Source organism: Saimiri boliviensis, chromosome 6 (genome assembly GCF_048565385.1).
Source record: "Saimiri boliviensis isolate mSaiBol1 chromosome 6, mSaiBol1.pri, whole genome shotgun sequence".
Lineage (NCBI taxonomy): Eukaryota > Metazoa > Chordata > Mammalia > Primates > Cebidae > Saimiri > Saimiri boliviensis.
In genome coordinates this window covers 119,386,969-119,407,703 of record NC_133454.1, presented here as the reverse complement: position 1 = coordinate 119,407,703, position 20,735 = coordinate 119,386,969, and the positions used below count along the sequence as shown (strand labels likewise).

At 39.4% G+C, this 20,735-nt stretch overlaps 2 protein-coding genes across 5 annotated transcripts in view; both read left to right on the top strand.

Moving 5' to 3' along the window:
- The window catches only part of LOC101054211 (membrane-spanning 4-domains subfamily A member 4A-like), a 53,072-nt gene extending 46,400 nt beyond the window's left edge, over positions 1-6,672 (top strand). The window contains exons 8-10 of one of the 2 annotated variants that reach the window (XM_074401538.1): positions 3,589-3,624; positions 6,485-6,527; positions 6,626-6,672. In XM_074401538.1, coding sequence (XP_074257639.1) covers positions 3,589-3,624; position 6,485 — 37 coding nt within the window. In that variant the 3' untranslated portion in view covers positions 6,486-6,527; positions 6,626-6,672. Of the gene's footprint in view, positions 1-3,588; positions 6,180-6,484; positions 6,528-6,625 lie in introns of those variants that run through there. The other variant, XM_074401537.1, reaches the window with a different exon arrangement.
- Positions 6,523-20,293, top strand: MS4A6A (membrane spanning 4-domains A6A). Of its 3 annotated transcripts, none has more exons than XM_039471377.2 (7): positions 6,523-6,680; positions 8,071-8,231; positions 9,911-10,045; positions 12,640-12,696; positions 15,460-15,663; positions 17,796-17,897; positions 19,683-20,293. In XM_039471377.2, the coding sequence occupies exons 1-7, from the start codon at positions 6,578-6,580 to the stop codon at positions 19,776-19,778; spliced, it is 858 nt and encodes a 285-aa protein (XP_039327311.2). In that variant the 5' UTR covers positions 6,523-6,577; the 3' UTR covers positions 19,779-20,293. The 3 variants fall into 3 exon arrangements, with proteins under 3 accessions (XP_039327311.2, XP_039327312.1, XP_039327313.1); XM_039471378.2 differs by lacking the exon at positions 6,523-6,680 and adding an exon at positions 6,746-6,842; XM_039471379.2 differs by lacking the exon at positions 6,523-6,680 and adding an exon at positions 6,849-7,445.
- Positions 20,294-20,735: the final 442 nt, after the last annotated feature.

The window sequence follows — 20,735 nt, the reverse complement described above, 5'->3', positions numbered from 1 at the left end:
TGGTTGATTCAAGCAGTCTTATCTCCCAGAACCTGAGCTAATGCAATGTCCCATTTCACCGCTATTAGAGTCTTGGCCCAACCAAACAGTTATGCCTCCTTGCACCTGAGCTAATCCAGTGCCCTGCCTTCTGAAGAAATAGAATATTGGTCAAGTCAAACAGCCATGCCTGCAAGGGCCTGAGCAGACATGATGCCTCACCTCCTGGGGAACCAAAGTCTTTAATGAGCTTTGCCACCCAACTCTAAGGACTGAATGTCTAGAGCTCTCTGTCTCCTTGGAATGAGCCTAGCCACCTGGAATCTGAGCTGCTGACGTATGCTGTCTCCTAGAGAATGGAATCATTGCTGCACTACCCGCTGCCTCCCAGGGCCCAAGTCACAGTTGCACCTCACCACTCTTGTATCTTTGCTGCCACTGCACTTCCCTTTTCAGAGCCTGGGCTGCTGCCATGTTCCATCAATCCAAGGAACAGAGTCATAATTAAATGAAGCCTTATCCCTTGAGGTCTGAGTTGCCACTGTGCCTTGTTGACTCCAGGACCTGAACTGCAGATGCACCCAGTTTTCCAGGCCCTGAGCATCTAAACCATCTATTTTTTCTCCAGAACTATGATGATACTTCACTCTACCTAGTCAGAGTCACAGCTCCATCCCTTCCTCTTTGGCCTGAGCTGCTGGGGTACCTTAGAATCATAGACCTTAGCTTTGTAATCTACATTCACCATGACCTGGAGAGTGAAACAGTGCATTAACAGTGAAACCATGCACCAAGTCTTAGATGGAAGTTGTTTTATAGACTGTGGGTCCAGAATCCTGGCTCCACAGCTACCCTAAGAGACTGTATCTTCTATTTCAATACTGTTGTGGCTGCCTGTGGGCTGTTAGACCAAATATCAAAAGGGATTCCCTCAGATAAGTCTCTCTAGTGTGGGGGAAATGATTAAAAGTGGAAACCAAAAGCCCTGTCATTGAGGACCCAAATAACCAATGGTGTCACCACAGCCACTACAAACTTTTGAAGCCGAAGACATTTTGACACCTGCAATCATCACTGATGTGGACCACAGATAAGGAAGCTGCATCCTGTGCACAACTGGAAGCAGAGCCACCACACCCCGCCCAACTGGCACCCTTGGACCCATTTGCAAGTGAGGCTTTCCAGTAGAAATTCACTCTGTAAAGTTTGAAAGAGGTGACTGCACCATCAGATATATCAACATTACCAAAGACATCCAAGAAATGTAAAAAAGCAAGAAAATATAAACCCACTAAAGGAACACCATAATTCTCAAGCAACTGGCTTCAAAGGAATGGAAATATACACATTGCCTGAAAATAAATTCAAAATAATAATCTGAAGAAAGCTCAGTAAGATATGAGAATACATTTAGACAATTTAACAAAATCAGAAAAAAATTATATGAATGAGATTGAAAAATAGAGATCGTTGAATCATTGAAAATAATTAAACAGAAATCATGAAGCTAAAGAATTCAATGAATTAAATAAAAAATATGTTAGAACTTTGACAGATGACTACATCAAACAGAAGAAAAGATATTCCATATCTTGGGCATTTTATTGTGTTTTTCCATGAGCTTACATTAACTATTTTAATAAGAACACAACATACAAGATGTGGCTTACTTACCAACTTTCCTTTGCATCACACAAGGAGGCACGTGATAACAGTTTATTCCAATTTTGGCAAGGATTTCTTTGATCAATTAATTAAGGTGGTGTTACCTACTGAATGTTTATGTTTTCCCCAAATTCATATGTTAAAATTCTAACCCCTAAGATGATGGTATTAAAAAGTGGGGCCTTTGGGAGGTGATCAGGTAACAAAGGTGGAGTCCTGATGAGTGGAATTGGTGCTCTTCTTAAAGAGACCACCACACTAGGTGCAGTGGCTCACATCTGTAATCTCAGCACTTTGGGAGGCTGAGGTGAGTGGATCACCTGAGGTCAGGAGTTCGAGACCAGCCTAGTCAACATGAACCCTGTTTCTACTAAAAATACAAAAAATTAGCCAAGTGCTGTGGTGAGTGACTGGAATCTCAGCTACTCAGTAGCCTGAGGCAGGAGAATTGCTTGAACCTGGAGGCAGAGGTTGCAGTGAGCTGAGATCACACCACTGCTCTCCAGCCCGGACAAGAGTGAAACTCTGTCTAAAAAAAAAAAAAAAAAATCAAACCAAAAAAACCCAGAGAGCTCTCTCATTCCTTTCTACCATGTGAGGACACAGTGAGAATATAGCCATCCTTGAATCAGAAAGTCGGCCCTCATCAGACATGAGGATATGCCAGTACTTAGATGCCAGATGCCTCTGCCTGCAGAATAGTGAGAAATAAATATTTGTTGTTTCAGCTACCCAGTTGATGGTATTTTTGTTATAACAGTCTGAACGAAGATAGGTGATATTCGCATGCTAGCTTCCTTTTAAAGGTATATGTTTAACTTCATAACTAAAAAGTAATCAGTAGGCTGATACTTTTAAGACCATGTGAATATTATGTTTCCAAACGTGTTTTCACTGGCTGGTTTTCACATGCATTAAATTTGTCATTTCATCCTCTTTCCTCAGCCTAAATGTGTTAATCTATTTTATTACTCAAGTTACAACTGAAGGACAGAAGCTCAGATATCAAGCTATAAATATTCTGCATTTCCTGGGAACACATAATTGTAGCAAACTCTTAGACAAATTGATCCTAATTATGTGTCAACGTTCATTATTCATGAGGAAGTTAGCCTTGATCTTATGTCAGTTCATGGCATAATTTGAGCCATCTATATAGCCTAAGTAAGTCAGTGTTTCCCCATGTAGCTGAGGTGCTAAGTGTAGGTATTAACTTATTCAGAGCACCATAAACCTTGTCAAAACCATGAAACTGCTATCTCTTTATTAGTTGACCCAAAATAACAATTTAGACAGAGATGTTTCAAGACATTTTCAGATATAAACCGTTAAACAAATATACCAAATAATGTATGAGACACAAATAGAAAGCAATGGATTTGAGGCTATTCTTCATATAACAAGTCAGGTTTTATCTTGTTAGAAACACAGACATGCCCGCAGAGATCAATCAGAGCCAGAGGACTCTTTCTAGCTGTTGATTCCTCCTCCTCACAAAGAACCCGCACACCTCACTCTGTTAATTGTCAGAGGACAGCATTTCCTCCTTTCTTTCTTTCATACTTCTTTCTTTTCCTCCATTATAGGAAGAAACTTCTCATGTATGTATGAGAAGTTACAGTCACTTTCATGAAGTAGCTTATGCTGAATATTAGTCCTTCCTTCTCCGAATCTCTTAAATAGTGGAATAGTTGCCAAGCTGTGTTTTCAACTGAAGACTCCTGTTGCCCAATACTAATTTATTCACTGGAGATTACAAGAAAAATTAAAATTCTTACAAGCACATAATTTTTTATTCTCAATTCCAACCACTTAGGACTTTCTTAGTTCTTTTCTTAAGATAATATATGCAAAGGGAGAAATAAGTGAAGGAGATAGAGGAATATACTAATGGAGAAGGGAAAAGGAGATGTTGTTTACTAACTTCTAGTTTTTGCTTTCTAGCAATCCAAAGAATAACATCTCACTAGAGATTTTATGGTAAGTGCTTCAGAACGATGTATCAAAAGAGAAGAGTTCCTAGTGTATGGAGAATGAGAGGTGTCATGGAATGGAGGAAATAACATGATAATTAAGAGAAGCACAGATGTCCTTAGGGAATAGATGATGCCCCTGGTCCTGAAGGAGAGAGTTGGAGAGTAGGAAATGAAAACTGAAATGCAGATGGGACCTGGGAAACAGGGCTACCTAGGAAACAAAAGCCCAAATAATTGTTTTGGGTCCAAAGAGTTAAGGCCTTCTTATTCTCTAAGGAGAGATCCTTGGAACTAGAAAGGCCAGAGAACAGACTTGCCCACAGACCTGCAGGAACAAGAGGTATTTTGTGGAGAATGTGCACACGGAGTTGTATGTATATTTAGAGGAACACCAGAATTTCTCTACAATGCTCTTGTTGTCAAACATGAACATCTGTTTGTGAGCTTTGCCATGGGAACTTGGGATAACTATATGACCTTTCAGCACAATAGAATCTAGTAATAGGAAATTAACTTGATCTTGTAAAGATATTTGTACACTCATATTTATTGTGGCATTATTCATAATAACCAGAGGTGGAAGCAACCCAAATGTCCATCAATGGATAAATAAAGAAAATGTATAGATCTACAATGAAACATTCATCAGCCTTACAAAAGAAGGAAATCCTATCATGTACTACAACACGGATGAAACTTGGAGATTTCATGCCAGTAAAATAAGCCATCACAAAAATACAAATACTCTGTGATTCCTCTCATATGAGGAATCCAAAGCAGACACAGAGTGAATAGGGAACTGAAAGTAGGACGGTGGTTCTCGGGGACCAGGAGCAGGAAGGAGAGGGGTAGTTGTTCAATGTGTATAGAGTTTCAGTTTTGCAAGATGAGAAAGTTCTAGAGGTCTGTTATACACCAATGTGAACATAATGAATACTAGTGATCTGTACACTAAAAACTGGTTAAGATAATGAATTATATGTGTTTTATATCACAATTTAAAATTTTAACAAAAGTTTAGAAATTGATTTAAAGAAAATATTGTTTTGTTTCTCACACACCTGCCTTTACACAGAACACACACAAAAAAACCCTTTCGCTCCTAGGTCAGTGGTTCTCAACATGGATGTGAGGGGATTTTGTTCTCCCTCCATCAAGAGACATTTGACAATATCTGATGATGTTTCTGGTTATTACACATAGGGTGGGGTTGTGCTGGCATAGGCCAGGGAGTTGGCTGAGCATCCTACAGCACCCAGGATAACCGCCTACCCCAAACAATTACCCAGTCCAAAAGGGCATTGTAGCTTATTTGAGCAACATGTCCTAGATTATTAATCAGAATGTGTTATCAATATATCAGTGTTTTCCCTTCTAGTTAGGTTGGTAGAGTTCAGACTCTGGAAAAAACTGAGAATATAAAAGGCTGAATAAGTGTAAGCTGAAAAACAAGAGAGGAGTTTTGTTCAGAGCTTACTGAAGCCAAAACAGAAAAGAAGGAGGAGGCTAGGAGAGGAAGACAATCAACAGACCACTTTCAGGCCATAATTCTGTAGGGTTCTGAGCTAAGCCCCTTACATGTGTTGTCTCACATAATCCTTAAAACTCAGAAATCATTTTAAATTAAATAACACAGAGAGGAAAACAGAGTGGAGAGGGAGTCTTTGCTTGGATAGACAACTCTAACTGGTTTATTAACACATTCCTCTGAAGGGAAAGCGGGTATGATCGCTCCTGAAGAGGCTGGGCTCCTTCTTAATCAAAGCTCAGAAGGAGAGCTGCACTCCACTATTTCATGAGTGCTGTGACAGTGACAGAGATGCAGGGCACCCATGGGAAACACAGCTGGCACTCTGCAAAGGGGGAAGGGGCACCAGGAGCTCGGATGAGCGAGGTTGGAAGTGATTCTGCCTGTCTCCCCAGCCTTTCTGGGTGAGTTCATTCCCTCTCTCAGATTTATTGTTAGAAATTAAGACAAGCCAATTATATTTTGTAATGTCTGGGTCATTCAGACCCTGAGAACTAATCCAGCCTTCTAAATGGTGCTTGGTAACTCCTTTCTTCAACAGAGAAGTTAATGTGTGGAATTAATTCAGAACCCATGGCCCTCTGAGGTGACAGTGATGGGGTTCAGGTTGTGTTTCTGGGTTTATTCTGCCAGCTTCCCCCCACACACACACAAAAAAGGGGAAAAGGAATCTTGCAGGGTAGGGTTTTGCCGTTGTCCTGTCTGGCTCTGGTTTCCTTGCCTGACACATTAAAATCAGCTTCCAAAGAACGCCACCCAAGGGTTTGAAGGGGCACAGTGGCTCTGTCCTCACAAACCAGCTCACATATAAGTTTGCTGAATCATTAAGGTCCTGCTGAGTCTTTCCCATTTGTTCTTCTCTGTTTCAAAACATCCCTAGAAGGGCCCAACCTTTCCGGAGGGCAAAGATCTGTTGTTAGAGAAAGAGTGTAGCCAGAGGAGGAAGGTGACTTTAGGGTAAGCAGCAGTTAGGCAATGAGGGTTGAAAGGCTGCTTTCAGCTTGCCAAGAGCTTGAGGAATTAGAAAAAAACAAACAAACTACATATATATGCATATATATAAATTGTTTAAAGATTTTTTATGTTCTATATTATCATTATTAGTTATATATTATTGTATGTTCCTTAAAAGTATAGTCATTATTGCTGTTATTATTATTATGGTTAGTTATATACAATGGAATATTGTTGTTTGTGTTTACTATGATTACTAGCAATATTATGATTATTAGTTACATATTATTGAATGCCTCAAAGCAGCATAGGCTTTTTATAAATATTTTTGCTCATCTTTGTGACAATTCTCCAGTGTTGGTATTGCTCCTCTATTTAACAGATTAGAAAAATGAGGTTCTAAGATCAGACTGGCCTAATAGCAGGTAACTTGTACACCTCTAAGTGACAATTCACACATAAATCTCCGTGACTCATGAATTCTCACAGATATAAGTTGTTTCTTTTAATGATTATTCTGAAGTTGCCAGAAGTTTACAGAAAAGGAAGTGCAGGCACATTTCACAAATCTACAATCTGTGAGTATCACATCCTGTGTAGCTGCAAACACTGGAATAAGGAAGGGTGGATGACTTTCAGAAGATGAAGGTATGTAGAAACCATTGATGGGACTGTCTGAGAACCCAGAGTTAAAACTTCTTGGGAGCTTCTGAACACTCAGCTGGAACCAAGGGGCACAAGTAAGTAATGCTAGAAGACTTTTCTCATCTCACCATTTCCTTGCTGTGACCTCATTAGACGAGTAACTTGACTTGAAACTCCTTGACAGCAGTTAAGAGACACTAGAGCATTTTGAAAATAGAGTGGGCAAATGGAAGGAATATCTGTTTTTAACTCTGTTTCTGCTGTATACTTATTGCATGAACTCAGTGAGTCACTTACCTAAGTGTTGTGTAATTAGCAGAAGAGCTCTGGTCTCTTCAAATGTTTTTGGACTGTTTGTAAACCAGGCAGTCTGTGGGCTGAGAATGGTGCAGTGAAAAGAGATCCAAGTGAGCTCAGCAACAAATACCGCAGCCTACTTGGTCTTTATGCTAAAAAGCGGGGAGGATCCAGGACGGGAACCTATGTGAGATGACTCCAAGACTTGTCTTCATACCACTGCATGCAGCTGCTTCTTCAGCCCGAGTAAACTCAGACACAGGCTGGCATTGCCAGGTGGAAACGTAGGAAGAGGTAGAATGATGTAGAGATTTATGCAAAGGCTTCAAACTCAAGGAAAGCTGAGATCCAAGACTGGCTTTAGAGCTTCCCGGCTGTGTGAACAGGGTTGAACAATAAAGGTAACTGCAAATATTTCTTCAGCATTAATTTTAGGCCATGCATTTATACAACATGTATACTATTTGTGTTCATAACTTAAACTTTATTTGAGTTTTCTTATTTATTACATGTTTTTACTGACTTAGATGCAGAACTGTTGTAGGGATTAAAAGAACTCCAGGATAAACTAAAAACATGTCGAGTAAAATATGATAAACATACCTAAGATGAATGCTAATAAATAGTATGATTAGACAAAAAATAAATAAGCAGAGTTCATTTATTAGTCTGAAAATTCATCAAATATACGGCAATACAGTCATTGTCAGTAGGACTGGGGAAAGGGAGATTGTTACATTTTGCAAATTTTGTGTGACCATTTGCCTCTGGACATTGGACCTCTCAAAACTGATGTTGCTGCCACCCTGTAATGTGTCTATTATCTGTAATGGACTGTGTCAAACATGATGGAAAAATCCTCATGAAACCAAGATTGTGTGGTTTTCACTGTTCTATACTATCAGTTCCTTTCTCTAATGGGCAGGCTAAGCCTGGACTAATTGGCAGACTGACTTAACAGTTTTTGGAGCCAGAACCAGGGAGCTCTGTACTTTTTAAAAGCTAAATCTATTTTTTCTTCCATAGTTGGCAGCACCATCATGACATCACAACCTGTTCCCAATGAGACCATCATAGTGCTCCCATCAAATGTCATCAACTTCTCCCAAGCAGAGAAACCTTCAGCCACCAACCAGGGGCAGGATAGCCTGAAGAAATATCTACAGGCAGAAGTCAAAGTTATTGGGGTAAATTTAATTCAGGATGTGTTGGAGGTGGGTTGGGGGAAGTTCCAAGTGATGATGTGTATCTTGGGACTGGACAGCTGTTGTGAGTGTAGAGACTCTTAGACCCTTCATTTTTGCCAGAGCAAGTCCAGGGTAGGAACCACTTGGAGAAAACTGTTGCAGAACTTTTCCACAAGGGGTTGTCTTAAAATGTTTTTTTTCCCTTATTCTGAATATGAGGAATTGATTTTCTGTTGTTGTTTTTGTATTTTTACAATACAGTACTTCTCTAATTTTCTTTTACAAAAGTAATGGTGGTAAATAATTACATATTATATATGTGTGTGTGTGTGTATATATATACATAAATATATACATATCTATAATATGTAATTATATTATATATATGTCTGTATTTCACAATTGCATGCTTAATAACTCACACTGGTTTTTGCAAAGAATTTTCCCCTCACTGCAAATTACAGAAAAAATACAACTCCTTTTTCTCTTTCTTCCTTACCTTTTTGAGAATGGAAATGATATTCACCTTTGGTTTGTCTGCCTTTCATCTCATCCAAAATTAATGAAAGAAGCTGTATTGCATGAAGGAAGGAGAGAAAGAAGGGATCTGTATTGGACTGGGAGGGAAACACAGAGTTTTGGTTTCTAGAATTGCCTCTGCACTTATATGATGTGAGGTGAGGCCCTCTGTCTGACTGGGTTTCAGGACCTGGTGGGACTGGTTTCTTTGCCTCATGTACAATTGTGGGTTTCTATGAGGCTCATGTTACATAAGGTCTAGAAAACTTCTTGGTAAATAATAATAGAGCTGTAATCTCTGAGGTGGATGTCAGGAAGGAAACTGCCCCCTAAGACAGACTTCAGTTATACATGAGAACACACAGTATTTGGTTTCTGTTCCTGTGTTAGTTTGCTAAGGGTGATGGCCTCTATATGATGAGAACACATGGACATGTAAAAGGGAACAGTGCACACTGGGGCCTTTCAGAGGGTGGAGGGTGGGAGGAGGGAGAGGATCAGGAAAAGCAACTAATGTGTACTAGGCTTAATACCTAGGTGATTAAATAATCTGTACAACAAACCCTCATGATGCAAGTTTACCTATATAAAGATTTGCACTTGTACCCTTGAACTTAAAAGTTTAAAAAAAGAGAGAGAGCTTCCAGAACTTCAGTTACAGGGTTCTGGACTGCAGTTTCCAAGGAGGTGACCAGAGAGGGCCAAGCTCCGTGTCCAATGGAGTCTGGGGGATGAGGGGAGGGACTTCTGCACTGCCATTACTGCAGAGAATGTGGGGCTTTCAGGTGCCCTGCTTGCAGACAGGTAGAAAGACAATCCACTAGTCATGGATTCAGAGGTCCTGAGAGCTGGGAAAGCAGATCCCAGCAGCTGCTGTGAGCTAGAAGCAGGGGTCATGAGCAGACCAGCGTCTGAAAGGCAGAAATGCCTGAAGCCTTGCTGAGCACCTGCCAGACACCCAAGACTGTGGCTTTTGTGGCAGACCCACACACCCTCCAGGATGTCTTTTTATGTTTCTCACTCCAGAGTTTCCACAGGGTTTGTCTCCTCACTGGGATCTTGCTGAAGGTGATAATATATTAGCACTGTGGGAGAGGCAAAAAGACCCAGTCTTTACAAATGCTGGTTTTAATCCTCAATTTCCCTTTCTCTTCCCACAGACTATCCAGATCTTGTGTGGCATAAAGGTGTTGAGCTTGGGGATTATTTTGGCATCTGCATCTTTCTCTCCAAATTTTAGCCAAGTGATTTCTACGCTGCTGAAGTCCGCTTACCCATTCATAGGACCCTTGTGTGTGAGTAGTTTCTGAGGAGGGCATGATGGAGTGAAGATGGGAGGAAGATTCCAATAACTTAGACTTTTCCACCTGCCATATTACTGTGTGATCTGCCAGAACCAAGGAGTTGATGGTGAAACTTGTTCTCCTGTGTGTGTAGTTCTGGGAGGATTGAGTAGGATAGAATGCCAGGAGTTGCCTGATTTCAGATCAATTTCTTGTCAGACTCAAATAAGCATTTCTCTTGAAAATCATCTTATTTTTCATCTTATCATCTTGAACTCTGATGAAGCTAGTGACTTCTCTCCAGATTTAGGGGGAAAAATCCATGAATTAGGATTAAGTTGGGAATGAATATTTTATACAAAAAAAAAATGAGTGTCAATGGAAGACATCATACACTCACAGAGAAACCACACTGTGATCCCCTCATGCTTATGGGGATTATGGAGGAAGGAGAATTTACATTGCTGAGCATTTTGAAAATACTTTTACTGCACTGACTGATTCCCAGGGAAGGCTGAGTAGATATCTACACCTCAGTGATGGCCTGGAAATTCCTCTGAAATAGCTGCAGCTCTGGGGTTTCAAAAGGACTTAACAGTCCTTTTCTCAGAGAAATGCTTTCTCTTAGATTGATTCTTTCTCATAATTAAGCTTCTCTTTCATAGATGTTTTTTCCTTCAGTTCAGTAGCTATTTGTTTTTCTTACATTTGCTTATTTGATGCACCAAGAAGTCCACTTTTTGTGTGTCTTGTCCATTTTTCTTCTTTTAACTAAACTTACACTTGGATTTGGATTTCACCAGCTTTCCCCAAGATTTTCCCCAAACTTGGACCTTTTTCGGTTCCAAGATCCATGCAAGGCTGCGACATTACACTATGTAACATTTCACCATGAGGATTTCTTGGGTTCCTCTAGGCTTTCTCAGATTTTCCTTTTCCTTGAGGACTTTGATAGTTTTGGGTAGTGCTGGCTGAGATTTGTATAGAATGTTCCTATACATTTGGGTTTGTCTGATTTTTTTTTTTTTTTTGATGTTTGGACTAGGTAAAGCACCATTTCATCAAGTCATAGCAAGGGTCATGCTACCAACATAATGTCACTGACACAATTAACCTTGATCATGTGGTTGGGGTAGTATTTCCAGGTTTCTCCTCTCTAAAATTACTATGTTTTTTCCTCCTCTTTCTATACTCTTTCAAAACAAGTCACTAAGCACAGTCCACCACTGGAGAGGCACCTAGTTCATTTTTTAAAAGACTTGCCATTTGTTTATAAAGACACATAACTAATTGTCTGGGTCACAGTAATCATAACTTTTCTTTGGATTTTGCCCCTCCTTTCTTTTTTAACTGTCAAAGAATTTTCTGTTTCTTAATGGCTCTAAATTCATTAGGTCATGAATACTTTAAAGGATGAAAACAATGTCTCTGATTTTTTAAACACAGCCTTGAAGGATTTCTGCCATTCATTTTTGTCTTTCCTTCTCTTCTCATTGACCATTTTACCTTAAGCTGGGGTGCCAGCAACGTAAGATCCATGTCTCTGACCTCCCACATCTGTTAACTTCTCCCATCTTTTACTTTCTTTTAAAGAACCTAATAACAACACTTCTCTATCTCTTCCAAAAAATTGAAGAGGAAGGAATACTCTCAAACTCACTTTATAAGGCCAGCATTACCCTGATACCAAAGCCAGGCAAGAACGTTACAAGAAAACTATAGGTCAATATCCATAATGAACATTGATGCAAAAATATTCAACAAAATACCAGCAAACTGAATTCAACCACATCTTAGAAGGATCATTCACCATGATAAAGTGAGATTTATTCCGGGGTACAAGAATGGTTCAACCTACGTGCTGATTATCAGCTTAGTTGGGAGACCCCACCCAGGCGGCATTGAAGGTAATGAGAGGCAGACACCCACATAGAACAACACAGTGGATCTACTGGGGGGGCCAGCAGACTCTCAAGCTGAGAGCCTCAGCATTCCAGGATGAAGGCCCTGAGCAGATCCTCATCCATGTAGTTATTCTCTCTTGAACAGGTGATTCTTATTAATCAACAGGTGTTCTCAATTTACTCATAACTCAAAAATATACCAAGTAGGCAGCTGTTACCCACCTCCCACTAATTGCAAACTAAAAGGTATTCTCCACAAGGGAGCTATGGGGGCAGGGTAAACTTAATGTTTCTCAACACCTATATAAATCAACAAATATGATATATCACATCAATATAATGAAGGACAAAAACCACATGATTCTCTCAATTCTTTTCTCTTTTAATGCTATTGCTTTCAAATTCTATTCTAGAGAACATCTTACACCAAAATTGCCTCATTTTTATTAAGAAAACAAAAATTATTTCCTGGCTTTTAAGGTCTTCGTTTTGTTTATTGGGATATATTTCTGCTATCTTTTTTTTCTGATACTATCTGAATGTTATATGGGAAGAAGGGAAAAATCTGTGTCTTTAAATGGATCTTACCTCATTGATTCATGACAGTCTTTCCCATGACAGTTTTCTGTGAACATTGTGATAGTGACATCACAGTTACTCTGCACGTAAAAACTGACCTGATTATCTTCTCTTTTATCTTAGTTTATCATCGCTGGCTCTCTATCAATCACCACAGAGAAACGGTTAACCATGTCTTTGGTGAGTTTGAGAACTATAACCCACAATCAAAGAGATCAAAATGAAACTTAGGACTCATTAAGGCCAGTCTTTCTACTTTCAAAAGCTGAAAACTTAGTTCCAGAGCAGTTTGTTGTTAAAATGAGGAGTTGGGCCTGGATCCTCTGTATCCTTGTTCAGAGCACATTTCTCCAATTATTGTACCCTACATCAAAGTCTGCATTCAGAGAATTACAATATTCCCTCTGCCCATGCCGAAGAATGTGCCACAGCAAAATTGTGCTTGTTTATGATGTCCTTTTTTGATAATTGGCCTTCCAATTCAGGTTTTCAATGGCACGGAAGCTGACAGTGTTATAAAGAGGTCTATTGGGTTTCACTGTTTAAGCCCGGGTGTTACAACCTTTGACAAAAATGAGTTGAAGTGTTGTTCCTGTGAAGTATCCAAAGTAGGCTACTACAGTATACACAGAGCTGTACACAGAGGCCGCTACATTATACACAGAGGTGTACACGGAGGCTGCTACGTCACACACAGAGGTGCACACAGAGGCCGCTACATTATACACAGAGGTGTAGGCGGAGGCTGCCGCGTCACACACAGAGGTGTAGACGGAGGCCGCCGCATCACACACAGAGGTGTACACAGAGGCCGCTACATTACACTACATTACGTTTAGTCATGATGTCTCCTCAGGCTCCTCTAGACTTTCTCAGATTTTCCTTTTCCTTGAGGACTTCAATAATTTTGGATAGTGCTGGCTGAGTGTATTCTTTCATATATCTCACCAGAAGTGTTATTTTGTTTGTGTATAAATTCTAGCACCCTTAAAAGTTGTCTTTAGTCATTTGTATTGGCTAAGAAAGTAAAAAGCTTTACCTGTTTTTAATCCCTTATTCCAGCAAAAACTAGAGTTGGAAGTGGCAGAGAGAGAAAGGCTGGATTATGGGGAGAATTTCTTGTCTTTAAAGTTTCATTAACTCTTCAATCAATCTGTTATCCCTCAAGGGGTTGATATTGGAGATTATGTGAGAGAATGTCATATAATGTAATTGCACAGAAACTCAATTTGAAATCTCTGGCTATGAAAATCTCCCAAAGGAAGCAAGGAAGTGAGAGAGAGTGCTCAGAAAAAAATGCCAATTCTTTCCTTTTCCCATCAGTATTTAGATATCATTATTTGGAACCCTCAGTTAGACTCCACAATGCTAACTAGATCTGTGCTGTTCAATGTAACTTTCTATGATGATGGAAATGAAATGTAACTTTCTATAATGATGAAAATGCACTACAGTTGTACTGTACAATATTGCCGTCACGTGGATATCAATGCTGTGAGATCTAGAGAGTGCAACTGAATAAAAATTTCACTTAATTTTACTTTAAATATAAATAGTCAGTGTGGCTATTGGCAATCATACTGGGTATAACCTGGCACAAGGGTAGTATTTTCAGACTTCTAGGAGGAAATATCTGGGCCTCTTACCCCGGAGAACAATCCCACAGTGAACATGCAGGAAGCTCAAGGATGCAGGTTGTGGTCTCAGGGTGGGCTCAGACTCACTAGAGATTTCCAGGCTTTAGTGAGTTCTCCTCTTGTCACACATTGTACCAGCCCTTTCTGAGATTGCAGAAGAGTGCCATCTCAATGGGAATCTAGCTTATTCTAAGAAATATATACTCTGGGAATCGGGACTACCACTGGCTACTAGGAGCCCCAGGAGTATACACTTTAGTCATTATGTTGGGAAATCAGGGTCCCAAAGCATCAACTGGTGAGTTCCTAAAAGAAGTGCCCACTTATTAAAAGAAGAAGTGCCCTAACACTCTACTGTACAGCTGTGGGGTGTGCCCTGGAGCCTGTCTACCTATAACTACAGTTTTCAGAATGCTCTTAGCTCAATTCTCTTTTCTGTGTGAGTTGGAGGAGAAAGGAAGTCACTTCTGAGATGTTTATTTATTCCCTTCACTTCATCAATGTAGAAGTGAGAACCACAGTGAGAAGTAAAACCAAGGAACTGAGTATCCAAGGGAATAAGCTGAGACAAGTCTAGTACTGTGACCTCAATATTCTGACCTGCAGTTCAGACCTTCTTTTTCTACTCCCCGCTGCCTCCCACATGTTACACCATCCTTGGGCCTGCACCTAGTCCTCTGTCTACAGCCGTCCCGTGCTGCCCTCTCTGTGGCCAATCATATGCCCACCCAGGTTCCAGGGCCTGCCTGAGACTCAGAACCAGCCCCTCATCTTTGAGAGGTGTGCTTTTGAGAGAGGCAATGGGCATGCAAGCGTGAACTATTAGGTTGATACAATCATAATTGTGGTTTTTCCCATATGGCAAAACCACAATTACTTTTGCACCATGCTAATACAGTATCTACTTTTTCTGTGTGGCTGATGCTTCCACCAAGGGTTTCTGAGTTGAGCAAGAGAGAAACTGCATCTAGTACATTGCTACCTTTGCTTTGGGTCATGCTCTCGTGGTAATGTTGCAAGCAAAGCCTCATCCAGACCCTACTATCTGTCCCAGAGAAAGAATTTAGAAGAGTAACATTCTCTACAACATCACCGAGGTCCCACTTAAGGGAAACCAGTTCATATATTCATTCATTCAGCCAAGATTTACCTTGGAGAATCTGAGATTTTTGCTGGGCACTGGAGAGTCATATAGCAATAAATGATCAATCCCAGACCTCCTGAGGAGACACAGAAGGGAATAACTTACAATTTAATGGCAAAGATGTATAAGAGAGATTCTGGCTTATTAGCATTTCTCTTTTAGGTGCACAGCAGCCAGGCTGGAAGCATTCTGAGTGCTCTGTCTGCTCTGGTGGGTTTCATTCTCCTGTCTGTCAATCTGGCTGCCTTAAATCCTGCCTTATTGCAGTGTGAGTTGGACAAAAATAATACGCCAACCAGGAGTTATTTTTACCATTATGATCCAATTGATACCACGGACTGCTATATAGCCAAAGCCAGTCTGGCTGTAAGTATTTTTAGATGGGACGTTCTAATTTCATGAGGCATTCAAAAGCCTTGATTTCTTGTTATTTCTTCTTTTGAAAATCTCTCTGTTTGTTCTGGTTTGGGCATATGGGGGGGAGGCCAGGGTTATATTAATCTAAGGAGACTACATGGATGAGATTAAGGGGATTACATACTAATAGAGTAGAATTGAAAATGTTAAACAAGGTTGATGATGAAAAACTTTTAACTTATTGTTTGTAGAGTTTCTTAATTATCAAACTAATCCAATTTTGGAAAGTTAAAATACGAGTTTGTCAAACTGCAAATCTTGGTACATGGAATGGTGGATTAAGAATGGAAACAGAACAGAAAGACCTAGATGATCAGAATATGCCAACAAGAAAACCTAGTATGTGTGTGCGGTAAGGAGTTTATTTGGTCTGAGAAGACACCTGATTCAATACTAAGAAAAAGAGAATAGGAAATATGGGGTTAGAAGGTAAGGGCTTCTCCTAATGATCACAATAATAAATAGTACCGAGCACGTGAGAATGCAACGTTATTGTTGCTTTTTGTTATAGCTGAAAGGAGTATGATATATTGAATCAGGAGATAAGAAATAGAGGGAGAGAGTGTAACTGAATGATTGCAGGAGAATTCGATCTCTTTGGAAGAAGAAAAATAAGGAAATTTGGCTAATAGAAATAATATTTCAGAAGTTGAAAAATTAAGGAGCATGTGCATGGTCAGCAACACGCTATGAGGAAAACAGGCAACATAAGAGTAAATCAGTTGCAGAATATTTATTGTCCTGTAATCACATAAATGAGATAAGCCAAGAACTCAGCAGGAAGATGGATGGATAGAAAGGTCTGGTCACAGTCATGCTGGTAGAGCACTCATTATAAAGTGGACCTTGCTCTCAAGGGAATGGTATAATGAGAAAAAGTACAAGTAAATGAGGCTGACAGTAATTAGTACAAATTAACACCTGGCACAGCCAATTCCTCCTTGGGAAAAATTCTGAAGAGAAATTTGGGAGTGATAAAGTATAAATTCAAAATGAGACAATTTTACATTGGAAATAAGAGAGATTCTGTTGCTCTTGCTTGCTGGAACTATTTCTAAGGAATGGAAACAAGTTGTATCTTCTCTTTAACTATGTGTAAATGCCACAAAACAAAAGTTCATGTGGTCAAATTATTTCCTTTTATTATGGGCTGGCCAGTTCTGCGCAAAGAATGTCTCAGGATGGAAGTGATAGAACCTATCCTTTTGAGTTGGTGTTGGTGATTAGCAACTCTGAGAGTTTACTACCTTCATTGTTTTTTCTAAGGCTTCCAGTCACCAAAAAAAAGAAAAAGAAAGAAAGAAAGAAAGAAAGAAAGAAAGAAAGAAAGAAAGAAAGAAAGAAAGAAAGAAAGAAAGAAAGAAAGAAAAGAAAAGAAAAGAAAAGAAAGAAAGGAAAGAAAGAAAGAAAGAAAGAAAGAAAGAAAGAAAGAAAGAAAGAAAGAAAGAAAGAAAGAAAGAAAAAAGAAAAAAACAAAACAAAACAAGAAAAATCAAGAACAAATCCAAAGGGGCTCTGATACCTAGACACATAGACACATAGATGGGGATGTCAATACTGAATTTTATGGAGGACTTGTGCAGTCAAAACCTCCTTGATCCTCACAAATCTCTGAGAAGGAAATGTTAGTTTTCATGTTTCATACATAAGGAAACAGGAGCTAGAGAAAGAGAGAGACTTGTCCAGGCTTACACAGCTACTAAGCAGTAAAGGTGAGGCTAGAATTGGAGCTGCTGATTCTCAGTCCTGGGAGTTATGGCACCACACGGCTTTCTTACTGAGTGGACAATGTCATCAGAACTATCGATGTCTCAAATAAGTAAGAAAGAAGTGTATGAAGTGGATTAGTTGATTTAGTTACTACTTATCTCCCTTTCTCCTCTGAAGGAAGTGAGTAAGTGAAGGAGTTGAATTTAGACAATTGTGTGGTGTGGGAGGAGCAGTTTTGTTTTCCTGATGATGTCCTTACTTCATTCTCTAGTGGTTGAGGTGGTCTTCATCTCTATGGGCACCTCTCAACTAGGCATGAAGGCTTCAGCTGACCCAGGTGCCACCAATTTTTTTTATTTCTTGACTTTCAGGGAACTCTGTCTCTGATGCTGATTTGCACTGTGCTAGAATTCTGCCTAGCTGTTCTCACTTCTGTGCTGCGGTGGATACAGGCTCACTCTGACTTCTCTGGGGTGAGTGTGCTGGCTGGCCTAACTTAATCTTGTCTAGGTGTATCTTATCTCTACACTGTGATGAGCTAGCTATGTCACCAAAAGTAGTAGAAGGATTGTTTGACAGAGGGTTTATATCCAAAATCTACAAAGAACTAAAACAGATTTACAAGAAAAAAAAAACCATTCAAAAGTGGGCAAAGGATATGAACAGACACTTTTCAAAAGAAGACATAGAAAAGGCCAACAAACAAATGAAAAAAAGCTCATCATCTCTGGTCATTAGAGAAATGCAAATCAAAACTACATTGAGATACCATCTCACACCAGTTAGAAGGGTGATCACTAAAAAATCTGGAGACAATAGATGCTGGAGAGGATGTGGAGAAATAGGAACACTTTTACACTGTTGCTGGGAATGTAAATTAGTTCAACCATTGTGGAAGACAGTGTGGTGATTCCTCAGGACCTAGAAATAGAAATTCCATTTGACCCAGCAACCCCATTACCGGGTATATAGCCAAAGGATTATAAATCGTTCTATTATAAGGACATATGCACATGTATGTTCATTGCAGCACTTTTCACAATAGTAAAGACTTGGAACCAACCCAAATGGCCATCGATGATAGATTGGACAGGGAAAATGTGGCACATATACACCATGGAATACTATGCAGCCATAAAAAATGATGAGTTCATGTCCTTTGTAGGGACATGGATGAACCTGGAAACCATCATTCTTAGCAAAATGATGCAAGAACAGAAAATCAAACACCACATGTTCTCACTCATAGATGGGTGTTGAAGAATGAGAACACACGGGCACAGGGAGGGGAGCGTCACACACTGGGGTCTGTGGTGGGGGAACTCGGGGAGGGACAGTGTGGGGTAGGGAGTTGGGGAGGGATACCATGAGGAGAAATGCCTTATATAGGTGATGGGGGTGGAGGCAGCAAACCACATTGCCATGTATGTACCTATGCAGCAGTCCTGCATGTTCTTTACATGTACCCCAGAATCTAAAATGCAATTATATATATATATATATATATATATATATATATATATATATATATGAAAAAAAAGAGTAGTAGAAGGAATATCAGACAGCCATGAAACGGCACAGGTCATTTTCCTGGTAATGGAAGGCAGAGAAGGAAAGCAGATGGCAGTTGAGTAGCTGACAAGCTGAGAGTTCACTGGATATGAAAATAGTTAAGCATGAGAAATCAACTGGTTCCATCTTCCCATTTTGTCAATGGAGGGAATGACACTCTGAGAAGTCAAATGACTTGCCTGGCTTGCCTGGCATTATGCTATGAGTTCGTGCCTGTGCTGAGGACATTAGAACCCGGCTTGCCTCCCTCCTAAGCAGAAACAATTTCTGCCACAACCACTAGTCTCTTGATTAGTATTGACTCGGTAAAGGGCATTTACACATGTGACTAGTTCCAGTGAATGTCTTATGCTCTGCTTTTCCTCCTGGTGATCCTAAAATTCTTTTTCCTCTTAAAAGATATATTAAACATGTATTGTTGAATCAAATTCCATAGGATACCACCCCTATGGACTCATGGCTTTATTTAACTGAATTAAAAAACCTTGATTTCTCCAAAATTTTATTAAAGAGAATAGAATGAATACTAGGGTGACAAATTGCAATTATTGAAGAACCTAGTGATCTGCTCTACTTACCTTGGATTAGCTAAGAATTCTATGTATACAGTTGGAGAAAATGGTATCTGTACATCTGTCTTGAATCTGAATGAAGTCTGAAGACCTAACATATTTTGTCTCTTCCAGAGTGTGCATTTCCTACCTCGCAGTTTCGTCGATAATTCTAGCATGTCCTCAAAGATGACTCATGGCCCTGGATATGAAGAACTATTGAATTCTTAGGGAAAAAAGGATAAATATTCATCAGAAAGTTGATTTTTATGATAACACAGAAAACCTAACCTTTATCAAAAAGCAAACTTAAGTTTTCTAAATGTAAGCTTTTAAAGTAATGAACATTTGAAAAAAAAAATTATTTCACTATCATTTAAGGTATGTGTTCATTGGAGATCTCTTGATTTGCCTGACATTGACCCAGCAAAGGCACAGACCTGTAAATTACTGTTTACTAGACTAGTCATATAGTCATAGACATTTCCCAGAAAACTAGGCAGTATGATGATTCCAAAAACACAGTGAAGCAAAGGATACAACTTTTTTTTAACCCCTGAATGGTCAACAGGTGTTAACTGATTCGTTGTGGTGTTAAGACTCCTTTCTCATGGGTGCTAGTATTTTATCTCCTGTATTTTACTCATCATTGTATAAAGGCAAGACCCATATGATGAAGCCTCGTGGTGTATGGAAAAGTAGCTAGCTTCAAAATAAAATCTTATTTTTTTGTTTCTTTCTTTAAATACAGAATAAGTCAATTATGACAGACATAAACCCAAATTTGAACTCCATTTTCTCCCCATCAAATATTAAAGCAAAACTAATGAGTGGACAAAAGCTAACCAAGAATATTTATCTGTTATGAAGCACCAACCAGTTCATTCTTATTTTCTTATTTTAGAAAAGACCAATTGTTTGTGTATAAATGTTAAGTCTTAGCGTACGCGCATGCACATGCACACACACACACACACACAGAGAAAAGTATTTCAATTTTATATAAACTCCATTTCTTTGAAATATCTGGTCATGTTTCTCTGCTCTGAACCACTATAGCAGGGATCATACTCACTGTATCAGATATTTTGGTAACCAGACCATTTCTCTGCTGTTTTTTTCCAGTCTAAAACTGGACTGTCTGATTCTTTGATTTTAGCTTTATCTTCAAAATCTGTTTCGTTATGG

Excerpts from the sequence above, each read along its gene's own strand:
- MS4A6A (XM_039471377.2), top strand. The coding sequence starts at position 6,578 with ATGAATTCTCACAGATATAAGTTGTTTCTTTTAATGATTATTCTGAAG. Across the intron at positions 10,046-12,639 it reads CATTCATAGGACCCTTGTGT|TTTATCATCGCTGGCTCTCT; the intron begins GTGAGTAGTTTC and ends CTTTTATCTTAG. Across the intron at positions 12,697-15,459 it reads AACGGTTAACCATGTCTTTG|GTGCACAGCAGCCAGGCTGG; the intron begins GTGAGTTTGAGA and ends TTTCTCTTTTAG.